Genomic DNA, 20,467 nt, shown 5'->3' with positions numbered 1-20,467 from the left:
TGGAGAAAAAAATTAACTTAATATTATGGTATACCAGTTAAAGAAGTTGATTTAAGTATGTGTGAAATTCAGTATTTGATATCAGTTTGTTGGACTTGAATGTCTGTAATTTATATTTTTAAAGGACATAGAATACAAACCCTTGCATGGTACAGTGGAAGAGTATTTAAGTGAATGATAAATAAGAAGCCAGAACATATGGCTGAGGGTATATTGTTCTAAATATCACAAGGACTTTTTTCTTCCTCCCCATTTCTGCAACAGTTTCAAATGGCAGCTGAATCTCCTTTTGTCAGACATTGGCACACTGCTCGCACTTTATTATTTGAAATATTTTATCCGTATTCTAAGTTTTTTGTTCAAAAGTATTTTTGTGAATTTAGGGGCCTTCTTCCCTTTTTTCCCCTCACTTTATTTACCTTTAGTAATATAATGCATTTTCCAGTTCTTCTAATTACTTTTCTTCCACATTCGTAGACCGAATATGTCAAGGACTAAGAATACACAATTTACTAATTGGAATGAGGTATTAAATAAATTCGTAAACAGCAGTTTTCTGATATTACCCCATTAACACTCAAGGGAGTCTTTCTGTAAAACTCATGTTTCCGGAGAAGTCTTACAACACATATTTTATTTTTTTATCAGAAAAATAGTAAGACCTTCCACACCAATGTATTTGAATGGGGTGAGGGAATAGTCTTTTATTAATATTATTTTAATGAAAATAAATATAATCATTCAAATTATGCTCTAGCATTATGGTATGCATATAAATAATCTTTAATGTTTTTGTCACAAAGAGTTTTTATCTTCACCCTGTAATTATTCCTAAGGGCATCATAGTGGCATATGTAATATATGTTGGAATTTTACTGTGCAATTTTACGACTTGGGAATGGTTATCTGCCCGTAGATATCAGCCCACCAGCACAAGGAGTGGACCACAGACAGGTGCAGAAGGAATTGGGAGATGTCATTGTCCGCCTTCACACTCCGGTGGTGCTGACTCCCACGACTGTTCAAGTCACGTGGACGGTACGTTTCCAAGGACCCCATGGTCAGCAGTCTTTTTCATGCCTTTAAGGGAAAAACAAAAACAAAAAAGAAAAACAAGGAAACAGACCAAAAAATTGTAATAAAAACCTATACAATTTAAAATCGAGGTGTAATCAAGGCCAAAAATGAAAGTACTCAGCACATAAAAGAATAAATATAGGAAAAACCCATTGATTGCAGTATAAATGTAACAACAGCCTCTGTCTCCTGACATTTTTAATAACGTTATTGAGATATAATTAGTAAACCAGAATTAAAAGGTACAACTCAGTGTTTTTCAGTATGCTGACAGTGTTATGCAACCATCACCAACTCTGACTTTAGAGCATTTCATCATCCCAAAGTGAAACCCCAGGCCCACTAGCCATCACTCCTCCATTCCCTCTGCTTCAGCCTTTTACAACCACTGATGCACTCCCTGTCTGTAGATTTGCCTGTCCCTTTCATAGGAATGAAATCATGCACTATATGATCCTCTGTGCCTGGCTTCTTTCCTTCAGCGTAGTGCTTTGGAGGTTCACTCATGTTGTAACATGTACAATATTTTGTTCCTTTCCTTAGCTAATAGTAGTCCATTGTGCAGCTACATCACATACATCTGCTTATACAGTCATCAGCTGCAGTATTTTTGAGTTGTTTCTGCTACTGATGGTTTCATGAACATTTGTGGACAAGTTGACATATGTTCTCATTTCTCTTGGTGTTTACCTAGGATTTGAGTAATATGATAATACTTTGTTTAACATTAGATGAATTAACCATGAAAATGTTTTCCAAAGTGGTAATACCATTTTATGTCCCAACCACCAATATTTGAAAGTTCTAGTTTCTTTCACATTCTTGCCAAATTCTCTCATCTTTTCACCAACACTTGTTATCATCCATCTTTTTAAATTATAACCATTCAAGTGACCGACAAGTGGTGTATACTTGTGGTCTTGGTTTGCATTTCTTGGATGACTGCTGATGTTTGACATTTTTTCATGTTGTTTACTGAGCAATTATATCTTAGAGAAATGTCTATTTAAATTATTTGCCCATTCCTAAACTGGGTTGTTTATCTTCCTTTATAGTCTTGTAAGAATTCATTGTGTATGATTTGTAAATATGTCCTCCTAATCTGTGATTTGTTTCTACTTTCTTTTTTTTTTTACACAAATGGATTTGTGTTTATCCCCAATTGTCCTCTTCAGATTGACCCTTCTGTTTCTTACTTTCTTAATGGTATTATTTGATGCAAGAAAGATTTTAATTTTGATGAAGATGCCTTGTAATTTTAAATTCAAACATCTTTATTTACTTTTAGCTGAATCTCATCCAGCAGCACCAAACATGTACATACATAATTTTAATAATTTGTCATATAGGCTATAAATTAATGAATTTAAAGAAATAAATCAATATTTTAATATATGCTAATGTGTTCAGTTGCATGCATTAATAAATATCAACCTGTTCACTTTCATTTTAAAATACAAATATTTTGACTACATAGTAGCTACTTCAGTAAAAATAACAAATAGCATAAAATAACCATGTTAGTCATATATCGAAAATACTAACATTTGTGCATATGCTTGAGTCTTTCTGTGTGTCTGTGTTTTGAGAAGAGCAAGATAATCTTCCCTGAGCCTAATATAGTTAGTGGCAACTTCTCCTTTTTTCCCTGGATCTCTCTATTATAATTTCTAAAGATCCATAAGGAAATACATCAGGATGATAGAAACACATGTACTCTTTAAGCCTTCTGTTTATGTGACAGGTCTTGTATGTTGTACAAGTAATGGACATACTAGTTAAGGATACCTAGAAAATTTCCACTTTTGTTATCATCTTAATTAGAAAATATTTATAATTACGCCCCTATTATTATTGTTATTTTTTTGTTTTTGTTTTAGAAGAATGATAAATAGGAAAAAACAACAAAACTAGATTACCATTTCTTCAAGTATTTTAAAGAAATACTTCATCCATTCCCATTAAGTTCCTCAACAAAGGAATTTGAGGAAAAAACTTGTTGTTTTACATCAGTTTTTAATTTATGTTTGAAGTATAAAACACACTGAATAGAATTATTCCAGTGTCCTCTCAATCATAAATTCATGGAACGAATCCAAATCAACAAGCCTCTTTTTTTTTATCCTCTCCCAAGAACGTTTTTTTTCTCGCATTTTTTTAGAAGGGAGGGAAGAGAGAGGGAGAAAGAGAGGTGATATGAGAGAGACATTGATTGGTTGTCTTCTCATACATGCCCTGACTAGGTATCAAACCTGCAACCTGGTTATGGACTTTGACCAGGAATCAAATCCGAGACTGTTTGTTCTATAGGACAACGCTCCAACCAAGTGTGCCACAGTGGCCGGGGCTCATCAAGCCTTTTTTGAGAACCGATTTTGTGCAAGATGTTGGGGGGCCTATACAAAGAGACACGAGTCTATTGAGAGAATTATGTAACTCTTTAATGACAGTACACAGGGATAAGTGCCGTAACAAAATATATACACACTATAGAGAGCGGTTTCAGTCAAAGAGGGAGAGATTAATTCTATCCTCGAACAGCAGAAAAGGTACTAACCCTCATCTGCTTCTCTTTGAGGAAACATGGAGCCATTATTTATTAGAACGGGAGTACCTTGGAATTACCTTAATTCAAATCTGCTTTTAAGATGAAATGTAGACGAATAGGTAGTCAAATGGAAGGTGTTTTAATGGTGGAATTTCAACATAAGATCCTAGATGGGGCATTTGTTACTGCTTTTTTTAGGTAATATATTTTATTGATTATGCTATTACAGTTGTCACATTTCCCCACCTTATTCCCCTCCACCCTGCACACCACCTCCTACCCACATTCTCCCCCTTTAGTTCATGTCCATGGATCATACATATAAGTTCTTTGGCTTCTACATTTCCCATACTATTCTTATCCTCCCCCTGTCTATTTTCTACCTACCAGCTATGCTACTTACTTTCTGTACCTTTCCCCTTCTGTCCTCATCCCACTCCCCTGTTGGTAAGCCTCCATGTGATCTCCAGTTCTGTGGTTCTGTTCCTGTTCTAGTTGTTTGCTTAGTTTGTTTTTGTTTTTGTTTTAGGTGTGGTTGTTAATAATTGTGAGTTTGCTGTCATTTTAGTGTTCACATTTTTTCTCTCTTTTTATATAAATCCCTTTAACATTCCATATAATAAGGGCTTGGTGATGATGAACTCCTTTAACTTGCCCTTATCTGAGAAGCACTTTATCTGCCCTTCCATTCTAAATGAAAGCTTTGCTGGATAGAGCAATCTTGGATGTAGGTCCTTGCATTTGATGACTCAGAATATTTCTTTCCAGTTCCTTCTTGCCTGTAAGGTCTCTTTTGAGAAATCAGCTGAAAGTCAGATGAGAACTCCTTTGTAGGTGACTGTCCCCTTATCTCTTGATGCTTCTAGGATTCTCTCCTTCACTTTAATCTTGGGTAATATAATTATGATGTGCCTTGGTGTGTTCCTCCTTGGGTCCACCTTCTTTGGGACTCTCTGAGCTTCCTGGACTTCCTGGAACTCTATTTCCTTTGCCAGACTGGGGAAGTTCTCCTTTATTATTTGTTCAAATAAGTTTTGCACTTGTTGCTGTTCCTCTTCCCCTTCTGGTACCCCTATAATTCAGATGTTGGAACATTTAAATGTTGGAACATTTAAAAATGTCCTGGAGGTTCCTAAATTTTTTTGTCCTCTCCTCATTTTTTTGAATTCTTGTTTCTTCCTTCTTTTCTGTTTGGTTGTTTCTTCCTTCTTGTCCACTCCCTTGATTTGAGTCCCAGTTTCCTTCCCATCACTATTGGTTCCCTCCCTGTACATTTTCCTTTATTTCACTTAGTGTAGTCTTCATTTTTTTTCATCTAATTTGTGACCAAATTCAACCAATTCTGTGAGCATCCTGATTATCAGTGGTTTGAATTGTGCATCTGATAGATTGGCTATCTCTTCATCCCTTAGTAGTATTTTTTCTGGAGCTTTGATCTGTTCTTTTGTTTGGGCCATTTTTGTTTTGTCTGTTACATAGTGAGGAATGGACCCTTAGGTATTCACGTGGGAGGGGCAACCCCCGTCACTGCATTTTGATGCCGCACGTGGGACAGGGGTCCCAGAGGGAACAATGGTGCTTGCTCCTCTCTCTGCAGGATTTCAGTCACTTCCCACACATCCCACAAGCAAATTGGGCCCTTTTGGTAATGGTTCCTGGGTGTTTGGGCTTGTGTACATTGCAGGACCCTGTGTGTCTCTCCAACAAACTCTCCTGTGAGTGGCTTTCTCCCACTGCCACATCCATCTCCACAGGTGTCTTCAATCAGTCAATTGAGGCTTTATTTCCCCAAGCTGAGGCCCTGGTTTCACAGTGCGTCCTGCTCCCCAGTTGTTTCTCCCAGTTTGTCTGCCCGTGAATGTAGGACCGCCCACCCTGCCAGCTGCCTCCTTGTGGAGAGTCCTCTCCACCCCGGCTGCTGGACTCCACCCCTCCTACAGGTCTGGATGAATGTGTTTTCTTTAACTCCTTGGTTGTTGGACTCCCATACAGTTCGATTTTCTGTCGGTACTGGCTGGGTTTTTTTGTTTGTTTTTAATTTTTTGTTGTCCTTCTTTTGGTTGTACAAGGAGGAACAGTGTGTCTACCTATGCCTTCATCTTGGCCGGAAGTCTCCCATTTTGTTACTTCTTACACCAGTCATATTTTTGGCCCCTAAGTACCCAATTGAGCAATATTTTAATAAAAATAAAAATAAATGTATAATATTTAAAGAGTAATTATGACTAAGACTACATTGTTTCTAATTTTATTTTTTACAAAATTGCACATAGACATCTCTATGTTCAGCACATAATGGTTTCTATTCTTCTGTCCCCATGAAGGGAGCATAATGAACTCATAATTCTTCCAGTGGCACAGTGGCAGTATTATCTGCCATGCCTCTTCCATCTTCCTGTATCTTTGACTACAAGAAAACTAACATGGCCAAGGAAACAGTTGTATTTTTAATAGCAGATTTTTTTCTTATACTAAATTGAAAAGGTCTTCTCTGCTCTGTTGGGTGTTTTGAACAGGCTTTTAAAAGCTCCTTCTAAATGTGGGAATTATTTGGATAAGAATCAAAGTCATTATGTGCACGGAGTTAATCACTTTAAAAGTCATTGAATTAAAAAGAAAAAATCAAATTAGATCAACATTGCAGGTCAGTAGTCTGGGAGTTTCTTCAGGAGGGGGACCTTGGCATATTCATCTTTATATCCCAAGAAGCTCGTCAGTTTTGTATCTCCCTCCCTTATGAGTTTTACTTCTTAGAGTCTGGAATCTGCTTGCAATTTCTGTTTTTTCAGAGCAAAGCATCATTGCTGGGATACTCTTCCAATAACTATCTGCCGAATGATTAACCCTGTTTTCGTGCAACTTTTTTTATTTTAGAAAAGAAAATGTTCAATTATATCACAGGCTGTTGTTCCCATCAGATAAGTATGTAGTTGAGAGGTAAATGTAGTGAAATAAAGCCAGACAGGGGTAAGTTTGGTTACCAAAGAAATTATGACCAACTATTTTATTTTGATGGCACATTTTCAACTTGCTAAATGTGTGTGTTCTTTAAATTATCATATTGTTTGAGTTAGCAGATGTGTTGGGTTTGAGGGGATAAATATATATCCCAGACCATGTGTTCATATTTGGGGTCAAGTGAGGTGATTTACCAATGGTTAGCAGGATTTGATTACCAAACATATATATTGTTTGTACTAAAAAAAAAACAAAACACCGATATGCCCCACAAGGCTAATCTTGAAGCAACAATAATTAACAAATGGTACATCTAAAAATGACTGCTTTTATACTGAGGGTAGGCGTAAATTATAAGAAAATGACTGTTTTATAAGAAAAATAATAATAAATATCATCTTTAAAAGCTTATTTTGGTGTGTGTATATATGTTTGTGTGTATTTTGTTTTGGCTCAAGGACAGAAAGAATCACAGACCCTCTGCCCCTTAAATATAACAACTGGAGTTGAGAGAATGCCCTGGTGAACTAGTTTCAGAACTCAGTTAAATCCAGATCAGTCACTAAGCAGACTAAGCCCACCTAAGAAAATTTATTTAGGATTTTCAGTTTAGGGTGTTTTTTTATTTTAATTAGAAAGATAAATATTAAGCATCTTAAACATTTCAATGCAAGTGTTGTTTTGAGGGCCACATGTGGACCCCTGTTTTTAGTGTATTTCTTACTTAACGACGATGCTTTATCATTGTGCATTGCCAAAACATGCCAGGGGTCTAACTTATGTTAGTCATTTAATTATGCCTGTGCTCTTGTACTAACATGGGTATTACCTGAGCAAATTAAGTAGTCTGAGACTCAGAAAGTTTAAGGGGCTAAGCTGTAAGACTGAACCTCTCTTCATCTTTTCACTTTGTCCTAAATACAACATTTTTACTCATGTTTCAGAAAGTAACAATTTTTAAAATTCAATAAACCCATGGAATTATGTCCAGACTCATAATCAAAATGTTAATAAAACTAGTAACAAGCATATGGTTTAACTTGAAAATGACCACCTGTCAAAATGTGCTTCAGAAGTCAATGGTGTAGAATGCATATCCAATAAAAATCCCACCTATTTTTTCAAAGGTGGTTCTCGGCATTTTCATCTTTGCTCCCACCTATAACAAGATTTTTTCCTGAAAAGAATGTGTTGCAACCGTACAAAATCCAGTTAAACTATTTAGTTATTAAGCAGATCATTAGAAAATACTGGTTGGAGGCCGTGCACACTGAAGTGAGCAAGGCAATATTGTGTAGTAAACATTAGCTTCATAAAGTCCCTAAAAACACTTAATTAATGAAAACCAAACATGGATAAAACCAATTTACCCTGATTTACAGACTCCCTTCATCTGGAAACAGCTGCTTAATGTTCTTCTTAAAAACACAGCTTGCTTCTTTCAGTATTAACAAGCTATTATTGTGAGTTATGTCTTTCTTTCAGTATATAAATTCACTTAAAGTGAATGCAGAGAAGTTTATAAAATGCAAGCTTAATGTTGTTTTAACATATGCCACAGTGATTTTTTTGAACACTGACAGTTTTGTTGAAGGATATCTCTCTTTGGATTCTATAAATTTATTTTTTTTCTTTGTAGTTGCCTTGTTTTATAGTGTCAGAACAACTTCTGCTTTTCAAAAAATATGTTCAGTGTTACAAACTTGTAGCATGGATGAGGGTTCAAAGACCGTGAGGTTGGCATCACAGATGGACTTAGTTTTTCATGACATAACCTCATACAAGAGTAGCACAAATTTCAGAGAATCTTTGAGGGTTAGAAAGCTGTCAGGTAGGTAGAGGAATTCTTACTAGTTGAAATTCAACTGTGGAACTGGAATTCACTATACATAGAAACTCACATGCTCGTGCGCACCAGAGTCATGAATTTGTCTAACTTGGACATTCTAAAGGCAGAAAATAATTATGTCCCTTTGTTCCACTGTATTTTGACTGAGATTCTGAGGGGATGGGTTCTATGAGTGTATGTTTATGAAAGCTGAGGGCAGTGGAACAAGGAAGAGCTTAGCGTGGGAGAAGCAAGAGGAGAGCCGAGGCTGGGCTGCCTTAGCTCACTGGGAAGTCAGAGGAAAAGACGCTTTGGGAACCGGTTCAGGGAATTAGCCTGGGACAAGCTCTCGGCTGCCTTAGAGTATAGGAGATGCAGGACAGTGGGGAAAGCCAGGGAAGAAGGGAAAGGGAATGGCACGGGAGAGCATGCATGTGGGGTCCTTTGTCTTGAGTCTTGTATCTCTCTCTTGTGGACTGGAATCTTAGGGCAGGTCTCAGGGGAGGGTTTCAGTAGAATAGTCATCAGTTCTCCAGGTGCCCTTTCAGGGTCATGGTCTCCTCTGATTGGTTAGTAGCAGGGTGGGTCTTTAGTCACTGCAGTTGGTTCTGGCATTGCCCACCTGATTTTGGAGTTTTTCAATTTTCTGCATTTACTTAAAAAAATTAAATGCTACAAGTCAAAGAAGTTAGAAGTTAATACATGAAAGAATAGCTTTTATTTGTAATGTGTTAACAATTGATAAAGACATTTTAACAAGCTGAAATAACCATTTTTATCATTACCTATTATTCTATTTTCTCTCTCCTCCTCCTTCCTAAAATGAGGTTCTTCCACCTCTTCTTCATTAAATTTTGCACTTTATGTGACTGTGAATTGTGTCAAGTTAAAGGCTTTTTTGAATGTGACTATTAAACTACAATGTATGGAATATTAATTGGAGAAGGTAGTTATATTTGTGAAGCATTTGCAGAAACATGGTAGACATTTAAAAATAACTAAAAATCCATTTATTTCTGAAAATTAAAAAATGGTAAAACTCCAATAAAGATTATTTCATAAATGTACAAACAGAACATGTTTCATTTTTAGCTTACATCTTATGTATTAATTTTTATGTATTTATGAGTAAGCAAAAAACTTTCAATTTTATATTTGATATGAGTTTTCAGATTCAAAATCTCAGATTTTCATTTGAAAACAGCTGCTTATCCTCTCTACACTAAAGGAATAAGAAGATCTGAAAGTTGTCTCATTGTGCCAGTAGTGGGACTACTGGTAAATGAATTAAAGACCTTACTATTTATCAGTGGGTGCAAACTTTAGCTGCACAACTTTTAGTCTCTCGTATGCTTCCCCCCCGCCAACAGGAATTATACACACGTTGATCCTGCTCTTTGTCCACGGGGTGAACCCTGCTGCCCTTGTAGATCTCACCACTGTTCTTCGGGCATAATTCATCTTCCCTTCCTGATTCAGTCAACTTCCTCTCTACTCTAGACTTTCTTAGCTCCTTGTCCATCTCAATCATGACACTTACCTACGTGCGTTTGTTTTGGCTGAAACTTGAACACTGTTTGGGTGATCATTATGTCACAAGTGGGCACAGATAAACAGGTTCTTGGTGATTGGGACAAAGAATTGAACCAAACACCCAGAGTGTATAGCAGAGAACAGGGAGCAGGCCAACTCCAAACAGAGATTGACCTCACGGGCTGGAGGGACTCTACTCTTATAGAGCAGATCCTTCCTGGCTAGTTTCGGCAGACTTTTACTGTGCATGTACAAGTAGTTGTATTACTTTAGAGCTACTGCACATGTGGTCTCCCATGGTTTTCCCAGATTGGCCAGCAGGGAAGGGGGTCCCATAATGTTACCAAATTGACTCCTTCTTCTCCTGGGGTCCTCCTGTACTAGGTTCGCCTTTTTCATCACCAGAGAATTATAGCTCTCCATGTTAGAGACTGGTGAAAAGGAAAGGAATTATTTATTCAAGGTATACAGACTTCAGAGTAATGATTTAATGTCTTTTTCAAAATCCCAAAGTCCCTTAAAACACCCACAAACACACACAGTCCTTCCTTCCCCACTCTGCCTGGTCTTGGGTCCCGTATCTTAGGAAGAGAAATAGAAAGCCACGTGGTAATTCTCTGCCAAAGCCATGAGGCAGTTCTCTGCTAAAGCCACATGGTGATTCTTCTCATGGCTGCAGTGGGGGAGGGGGGGACAGTCCCCCACTCTGGCCAAAGCCACGTGGTTCTCCCTCACCAAGGCTGCAGGGTTCACCACTCTGCCAAAAAAGCGCATGGTTCTCTCTTCAATGGCTGCTGTGTCTGGGTTTAAATCCCCATGCCAGTCTTCCTCTGCAGCCCCATTTCTGACTCCTCCCACAATCAGCTACACTTGCCAGCACTCTCATATCCTTCCAGCTTTATTGGGCTGCCATAGTGAGTCTGGGCAGGTGTGGCCCCATGGCATGGAGCCAATCATCTCCAAGCTCTCACACAGGCACTGTAACTAGGGGGAGTTGCCTCTGTTACATCTTGGGTGGAAGTCACTCCCTTCTCCCTGGCTTAAAGCAGGGTCACAGCTAGTTAACATATCTATGAAACCAGTTAAAGTTTATAGATATGTTAAATGACTGTCCTAGAAGTTATCTGCAAAAACAGTTGCTATGCAAAACAACTTAGTGGCCCGGCTCCATGTATCCCATTCCCCAGCTCAGACTTGTGGTGGTGAGGACATCCCATATTTTTAATATTTCCTGGACACCCTGAGTTCTGGACCCCATTACAAATCATACTTTTGGGGGGTCCCTGGCTGTACCCTCCTACAATTAGACAACGCTCACCTTCCACATGGCTTCCATACACCATGAGGGCAGGGACTAACTCTTGCCAGTTTCCATTTTTATTACCAGATTTTTGAAAAATTCCTGGTGCTTGTTGGAAGGAACTCAAAAACTGTTTTGAGTGAGTGAAGGTAATAATGAATAAAAAGGACTAATAAAGGAAATCCCAGACTCATAGCACATTATATATACAACCACAAAAATAAGAAATGTTGAATATAGAAAAAGAACAAACATAAGAAATAAAGCTATAAAAATTGGTGGGTCTAGGTCTTGACAGACTTTTGTGCTAATCCAAAGAATTTGAATTAAGTAGGTATGTTAGATACCATGAAATATTTCAAACAGGAGAGGAAGTTGTCTCTCTCTTTAGTTTGGAAATAACACAGAAGCAATGCGAACTCAGAATTGGAAGAGGATGTAAGAAGCAGGAATGTGAATTAGAAAGCTGTGGCATCACTCCGATGATAAGTGATGAGGACGAAAACAGGGACAAGAGAAATGAGGATGGATCCATTATGTTGTCCAAAATACTTCCCTTTGGGTTCAAAACCATTTTGCTATGTTTTTCAGGTTGATCGCCAGCCCCAGTTTATTCAGGGCTACCGAGTGATGTATCGTCAAACCTCAGGCCTGCAAGCGATGTCAACGTGGCAGAATTTAGATGCCAAAGTCCCCAATGAACGAAACGCTGTCTTAGTCAATCTGAAAAAGGGGGTGACTTATGAAATTAAAGTTCGACCTTATTTCAATGAGTTCCAAGGAATGGATAGTGAATCTAAAACAGTTCGAACTACCGAAGAAGGTCAGTATTCAAATTTCCAACATTTACCGCATTTAAACCGATAATGAAACCAATTTCTGTTGAAGTTCTAGTTAATCATCTTGCTCACAAGAGAAGCAAGTAAGCCTTTAAAAGTGACTGCAGCAAGTGTTATTTTCTCTATGTATTCTGAGAATTCCCTAAAATCTGACAATTCAAAAATAAAAAAGACATTCGAGTAATTTGAATTTTTCATAAGTAAGCATTTGCCCAAAATCTTGTTTGTCAGTACATTGGAATTTGATTCTACTATTTCCTCCTATACCTTTGTATGTGGATTAGGCTCACTTGGCTTCAGTAAAAGACAGGCCACTGGAAGGAGCATGGGCTGTTCACTGTCACTTCCCTTTTTTTGGTGTAGCAAAACCTGACCTTGTCTTTTATATGTCTCCTTCCCTGGGGCCTCTGCCAGTCGGACTCATCATTCTAGTTCAGGGAGTCACTTGCGTGTCCACAATAGCTTTCTTCTTAGTGCTGTTGCCTCCCCCCTTCCTCTTGCCTCCACGTTCCAGTCGGCCTGGGATGGACATGAGTAAATGTAGGTCTCAACCAGTCCATTTACTAGGGTCTCCTTCACTTAAGTAGAGGTTTATACTAAATTCTGTAATAAAAGTAAGAAACAAGATGCAAAGTGTAATAAATTCCTCCCTTTTCTGCTAATTGTATGTATATAACTTCCACCAAAAAAGCCTTTTTTCTAAGTATATTCTATATAAATTAATATACCAGCCTTAAGAAAATGTATATAGGTTTCTCATGCTAACATGTACACATTTGACCTAAGAACTTTTAAATTATATACATCTCATAATAAGCAGCACAGTGAGAATGTTGTCCTGGCGTGTGTTTAACGTGTGATAAACTGGCTTGGGCAGAAGTATGTGTGTTTAGAGGCATCGCTAATCTACTTCTGGTATACATAAAGAAAAAATGACTAAAATTAATAATAGTGTCATCGTTATTACATTTTACTTTATGTTGAAAATTTGTAGTGCTAATAAGCAGGGTAATTCAATACAGAATGCTATGTTTGAAGTGCATTTCCATAAATCCATTTTACTGCAGTTAGATGTTTCCTCTGGATTAGACATTTGTCAGCATTCGCGGTATGTTCCTCTCCGATTTCCGTGGCTTTCTGAAGGTGACAAATGGAACTTAAGTGGCCTGTGCTGGGGAACAATGGGTGGCCATTTGTGCTCTGTCACATCTCGAGAGCGGAGCGGAGCACAGGAATCACTGACCTGCCAGGGATCAGGCACGGCGTTCTCTCCAAGCCAGCAGGAAGGCCAATGAGAATCCAGTTCTCAGAAGTTATTTTTCAATGCAGGCCACTTAATAACTTCAAAACTGGTTGACGGATGGTTAGATTTATGTCATCATGCCATATTTTGGAGTGATATTATCGCATAGAGGAAGAGTGAAGGGTCGGGCTGTGGTATGTGTGTGCCTGTGTCTGAATGCAAATATGGCTGTACCTTAGTGAAGTTTGTCCTGACAGATTTATCAAACGAGGGGGAGTGTTGATGGGGTTTGTGAATGTCTTTTACAATTCAATCACATATATTTTAAAAGGCTAACCTGTGTAGCATTGTGAAAACATCGACCATCTTACATAATAATTCTTTGAGTTTTGTTTAACTCTTAGTACCTTGATACTATTTTTTTTCCTTTGGTTTAAACTCAGAGATTCACTGAAAATTGATGTTTTCCAGGAAAATTAGTGTGTGCTAGCTCTCAGATACACTGTATGAGAGAAGCTGCAGTCTCAAATCAGACAGTTTTCCTCATTCACTTTTTCTCAGTATGATTACAGGAGAAATCACAAATGAAGAGAATGTAAGAAATTAAAATTTGTCCATGGCACATTTGACCCAACAGGCACTGTTTTCATTTATATCTTCAAAATTCCTTAGACATCAATATAAAACAAGTCTGCAAGCTTCAATTATGAGTCAATTTATAGCAATCAAGTATGTTTTTCAATATGAAAACACAAGTATTTTTTGTTGCTAATGTTTATAACTATGTTTCTGTTTTTATTTGTTAAACTCAAACTAAAATGAAATAAAAAGGATGTCAGTAATGCCTCCACTCAGAAATAATGGCTGATAAAATTTGGGAACACATCATCTCTGAATATTCTGTACAGCAATGTTTTGTTTCAGTTGTTGTTTTTCTTTTTCAGAAAGAGCCTACTAGAGTCAAACGAATCAAAGTTTTCGAATCAGACACACTGTGTCCAAGCTCTGCCTTGTTGTTTGACTCAGCCTCTTGCAGTAGACTTGCATTTTCTTAGCTGTAAAGCTGAGATAAGAGTTGCTCTTACTTCCTGAAATTATTGTGGGAATTAAATCTGACACTGAGCTCTCTGCTAGGTACATAGTAGAATGCTAGCTGTTAAATTTATTATTCAGTTCCTATTACCACAGCTATTATATTTACTTTAAATCCATCCATTATATGTAAAAGATATTTTATAAAAACTGTCACTGTCCAATACTACGTGCACATTTAGAAGTGCTGAAAACCGGAACCTCATGCATCTTGTCCTCACACTCAGATTCTGCATGAGCACTGATGCACACCAAGACTTAAGTTTTGTGTTTATTCTGATTACTTCCTGTGCAGCCCCCAGTGCCCCTCCACAGTCCGTCACAGTGCTGACAGTTGGAAGCCACAATAGCACAAGCATTAGTGTTTCCTGGGATCCTCCCCCTCCGGATCATCAGAATGGGATTATCCAGGAATACAAGGTAGGGCCTGCATGAAGAAGGAAAGCTCCTACAGAACGGTTTCCGGTTTCCAAAGAAGTCTCAGGTCCATGTGGATGGGCGCATCTCTAATGTTCCTCTTCTTGAATTTGAGTGTAAATTAATTTCTGTACCTTTGCATGACAGGTCAAGAAACAAATGGACAGGGAATTAGAACGTAAGTCTAAAGTCAGAGATGACACAAACTCAGTTGCACGAGTAAACCACAACAGTGGAGTGGTATTTTGTTATTAGATTTCTGTGTAACATGCCTTCTAGAAGCATTTTTTAAATTGTGTTCTCAGAAAAAGGTGGTTCAGGGGTTTAGAGAGTCAGGCTGTGATAGGAGGATGTGCAGCACCAATTTCTGCTCTAAGTTCTGTTTTTGTCAGTTTACTTCAGTTTTGTAAAAATATTTCACTGAAAAAAAGGAGGCCATTAAAAAACAAATTTTGAAAAAAATTGCTTTATGAAAAATTGGTTGATTACCTCATTTTTTAATTAAACTGGGTATATTTAGAGAGAGTATATATCCATTTTCTCTTCATCATCATTTGATGTTTAAGAGACAGAAGATGAAAACTTTGAGATTCTTGTTAGGTGATGTTATTAGACCTTATGGGAGAGGAAAACACCTCTTCATTCAACCTTGCAAAAATGTAAAACTATGATTTTTGTTATTAATAAATACATACATAATTCTAACAAAAATATACTATGTTGGTACATTAGAATAGAAAAGTAGACACCCTACTTTCCTCCAGAAATTAGCAGTTGGTAGGTGAAATGAAGCTGACTTATTTAACTGAAAATATTGCAGAGTGCATTAAGTTATATCTAAGAAAAAATCATAAATTTAAAATAAAATTTTCTTAAATTAATGTTTAACTTACTGATACAAATGTGAAGAATATGCATAAGCTTTTAGAATTACTCCCATCACATTATAAAGACACATGTACAACAAATATAAGAATAGGTTGTAGATTAAAATGAGATAATTATGTAGATTCTAAAGTTTTACAAGTGTTTGGGTATGTTGTTTTAAGAGCAAGAATAATGGTGTGGTGTGTCTTTGTGTGTGTATGTGTATTTTAATAAGGTTAAGATTTTAGCTTTATGTCATCTGGGACTAAATATCCTAAACTTTCATTTACTTAAAAATTGATTTATTTCTACAACATGATAATTTGTGTCATAAATTATAAACTTTCTCACTTGTATGAGATTATCATAGTTTGGTAATAAAATATGTATTTAGTTAAGGACTAATTATTCCTTCATTAATAACAGAGGTATAGTGTAAATCAAAGTCATATAGAATTCACAGGAATCATTTTAAAGAAATGTTTTCAGAAACGTACCTATTTCAGAAAACAACCCTGTTTGTTCCTTGTGTGTTCATGATATGAAACATTATTTAACAGGAATACAAATATGCACACACAGTACCATTCATTTTATAACACGTACCATAGCAGATCTCCATATCCCAGGAGAACGTATGACTTAAAGTTTTTTACTTGAGGTGAAAGTCCAGCCTTCCTCACATCCATGTTTAAAAACTAGCCACCACTTTGCTCTCATGCATGTGTGTATGTGTATACATTGATCGATATGAAGATTTATTACTGTCAATGTAAATATTCACTTTAATTTCATCTCAGTCAATACCTATAACTTAAGTCAATTAATCTTTTTAACTACTTCTGTGTAAGTTAATATTTTCTTAAATGAAATATAAATTACTTAGATGTGCACCAACATACTTGGAATATTACAACTCATAATCACCATATTTTAATAGATTATGCATATAATAAATCTTGATACATAAATTAAGCAGAAGAATTTATGTTTTAATCCATATGCAAATGTTGTTTTAAACCAGGGACCACTTTCTAGAGGCATTAAGGGAATTACTGTGTTATGAGCATGCAGTGTTCATTATCAGATATAAAGGAACACGGCATAGCTACAGTTTTCCTTATTGTTCTTCCCTTAAGACACACATGTGGACTGCAGAAATCGGGTTTTAGAAATGTCGATTACAAATACCTCTATAAGCCTAGGTAGTAGACTAATCACTACTAACAAAAAAATCTATTATATTCATCTAATTACCGGAAAGGATAATTTTATCTTCTTTTCTTATTCATTTCACATTTTTTATAGATCTGGTGCCTAGGGAATGAAACACGATTTCATATCAACAAAAGTGTGGATGCAGCCATTCGGTCTGTAATAATTGGTGGATTATTCCCAGGTGTTCAATACCGAGTAGAGGTTGCAGCTAGTACCAGTGCAGGGGTTGGAGTAAAAAGTGAACCGCAACAAATAATAATTGGTGAGTAACAACCTGTGTAGCCTATGCTTCAGAATCCGTCGACTGGTACCAAAGTAGATCATTTTTGACCCTGCATCCTAATGACTATGCAGTAATGAATGAGAGGTTGCATACTCCATAAAGGCAAATGGGTTAGTTTACTAGAGTTTCTTAAAAAATAATTAGCAACTTCTCATGCTGTTAAGACTCCCACAAATTCTTAAATTATAATTACTAAGAGTTTAATGGCTGAAAGTTTGTATGAAAATTATTTTAATCAATAGATTTAGTAGTAATTTTGGTGCCATTGAAGTGTTATAGGAAATGAGGCGACTGCTGAAAAAAAATGCATTATATTTTAAATTTGCATGCTTTCTCTTAGCCAGAAAAATTTCAAAATTTAGCCAGAAATAGGCCAAAAGAAACTTTGTAATCTGAATAAAATATCCCAAAGAAGAAATTCCTATTAACTCGACTATTACTATTACAGAATTCTATCATTATGGATAATGTTTGCCTGTTTTTGAAATATGTATAAGTTAAATAGTACAGAATCTACTATTTTACATATGGCTTATTTCACTAAACAGGTTTGTAAAATTCACCCAATATATTATGCAATTCATATATTTTATTTCTGAGAAGTATTAATTTGTATGCATATATCATATTTTGTTTCTTTTCTCTTCAATTATGAATATTCCTGTGTAAGCTATTTTGAGGACATATGTTTTAATTTCTTTTGGAGAAATATCTAGAAGTGGAATGGTTGGGTAATAGGATTGATATACTTTGACTCTACAAGAGACATCAAACACTTTTTTCAAATTGTATAATTTTTTACTATCACTAGCAAACAATAATTCTTCTTTATTTATTATAGAGTTAGTGGAAATGCTTTCTACTTTCCCTAAGGATTTCTTTTGTTAGGCAGAAATTATTTAGAAGTGCACTGATAAATTTCCTAACATTTTGAGATTTTCCAGGTAGTTTTTAATTACTGATTTATAATTTAATTCCACCAAAATTTGATAATGTGTGTTGTATAAATATGGCATTTTATCTTATTTTATTTTATTATTATTTTATTGAGTTTACTAGGGTGACACTGGTTAACAAAATTATACAAATTTCAGGTGCAAAATTCTACAACACGTCTTCTGTACACTGTATTTATTGTGCATTTACCATCCCAAGTCAAGTCTCTGTCCATCACCATTTATTCCTCCAACCTTCTCCACCTGAAATCTACTTTCTCTGATATTAGAAGGTGAAAGATTTATGCAATCTGAAGAGAAACCAGAATATATACTTTCTCTAATATTAGTGTAGCCACATCATCTCATGTTTACTTGGTTTATTTGTTTTTTTTCCATCATTTCATTTTAACTTCCATTCTCTGTATTTAATATGTGTGCAGAACAATATATATAGTTAGCTCTTCTTTCTTTTTATTTATTTATTTATTTATTTAATTCTTGTTCAAGTAGTTTTCTGTCTTATATTCCCAGCCCTGCCCCCCCCCGCCCCATGCTCCCCACCTCCCTCCCATTTCCACCCCCCACCCTTAGTTATTGTCCATGTGTCCTTTATACATGTTCATGTGAGTCCATCCCCTTTTCCCCTATGATTCTCTCCCCTCTCCCCTCTGGACCCTGTCAGCCTGTTCTGTATTTGAGTGTCATTGGTCATATTTTGCTTGCTTGTTTGTTTTGTTGTTTAGATTCCTGTTAATGGTGATATCATATGGTATTTGTCTTTCATTGCCTGGCTTATTTCGCTTAACATAATGCTCTCCAGTTCCATCCATGATGTTGCAAAGGGTAGTAGTTCCTTCTTCCTTTCTGCAGCATAGAATTCCATTGTGTAAATGTACCATAGCTTTTTGATCCAGTCATTTACTGATGGGCATCTAGGTTGCTTCCAACTCTTGGCTATCGTGAATTGTGCTGCTATGAACATCGGGGTGCATAGGTTCTTTTGGATTGGTGTTTCAGGGTTCTTAGGATATACTCCTAATAGTGGAATTGCTGGGTCAAAGGCACATTCATTTTTAGTTTTCTTAGAAAATTCCATACTGTTTTCTATAGTGGTTGTACCAGTCTGCAATCCCACCAACAGTGAACTAGGGTCCCCTTTTCCCCACAGCCTCTCCAACATTTGTTGTTTGTTTCTTTGTTTATGATGGCCATTGTGACTGGTGTAAAGTGGTATCTCATTGTGGTTTTAATTTGCATCTCTCTGATGTTAGCTCTTCTTTCTTATCCAATATGATAATCTTTGCCTTTAGACTTTTGTCTTTAAGGCAATTCATTTACTGTGTTTGAGTTTACAATTATTATCTCACTATTTATTTTCTGTCAAACTTTGTACCTTTCAGATAAATTAATAGCCCTTTAATTATAATTCATCCAAAGAATTAATATTAATTCTTTGAATGAATTAAAAACCTTTAATAGCCCTGGCTGGTGTAGGTCAGTGGATTGAGCACAGGCCTGTGTACCAAAGGGTCACTGGGTCAATTCCCAATTTGGGCACATGCTTGGGTTGCAGGCCAGGTCCCTTGTAGGGGACAAATGACAGGCTGATGTTTCTCTCTCCTCCCCTCCCCCTCTCTCTAAAAATAAATAAAACTGTAAAAAAAACCTTTAATATTATATTTTATGTCCATTATTGGATCACTTGGTACATGTCTTTAATAGTTAATCCAGGATTTACTTATAAGGATATTAGAAAATATATTTTCATTTTTCTTTCTTCCATTTTTTGCTGTTGTTATGCCATTTACTTATAAACATGTAATAAATGCCAACATGTAAACTAAAACATTATTATAGTTGTGCTTTAAACTGTCTCTGGATAGAAAGGGATGATATGATAAGATTAACCTCATTTATTTCCCTTTTCTCACAATCCTGACCTTTTGTTTTACATATTTTGCCTAGTTTTCTACTTGTTAACCATATGATTTCATGTTCATACATGTTAGTTCATGTGCAGAAGTGGAGGTATCTAGTGAATTATTTATTTCATACAATGTACTTTTCTGTTCTATTATTTCCATTTGTTATCTTTTATTTTTATTTCTTCTTCTGTTTTTTTTTTGTATTTTTCCCATTAACATTTATTCCCCTTGTCCCTCTCACCCCTGCAATCACCACGTTGCTGTCCATGACCACGTCCATGAGTCCTTTCTCATTTTCGCTCAATCCCTCCACCCACTAAAACCCCTCTTAACTGTCAGCCTGCTCTCTACCTGTGGGTCTGTCTCTATTCTGCTTGTTAGTTCAGTTTGTTCATTAGATT

At 36.4% G+C, this 20,467-nt stretch overlaps 1 protein-coding gene across 5 annotated transcripts in view; it reads left to right on the top strand.

Annotated features, from left to right (window-relative positions):
* The window catches only part of ROBO2 (roundabout guidance receptor 2), a 1,307,581-nt gene that overhangs the window by 1,222,945 nt on the left and 64,169 nt on the right, over window positions 1-20,467 (top strand). For all 5 annotated transcript variants that reach the window (XM_037059032.1, XM_037059034.1, XM_037059035.1 and 2 more), the window contains exons 14-17: window positions 917-1,038; window positions 11,836-12,067; window positions 14,714-14,838; window positions 17,011-17,182. In XM_037059032.1, the coding sequence (XP_036914927.1) occupies window positions 917-1,038; window positions 11,836-12,067; window positions 14,714-14,838; window positions 17,011-17,182 (651 nt within the window). The remainder of the gene's footprint in view (window positions 1-916; window positions 1,039-11,835; window positions 12,068-14,713; window positions 14,839-17,010; window positions 17,183-20,467) is intronic.

This window comes from Sturnira hondurensis, unplaced genomic scaffold (genome assembly GCF_014824575.4).
Source record: "Sturnira hondurensis isolate 20B ecotype Veracruz unplaced genomic scaffold, ASM1482457v3 Scaffold0010428, whole genome shotgun sequence".
In the NCBI taxonomy this organism is placed as follows: domain Eukaryota; kingdom Metazoa; phylum Chordata; class Mammalia; order Chiroptera; family Phyllostomidae; genus Sturnira; species Sturnira hondurensis.
The sequence above is the reverse complement of the archived record's forward strand: the minus strand, read 5'-3'. Positions and strand labels throughout refer to the sequence as shown.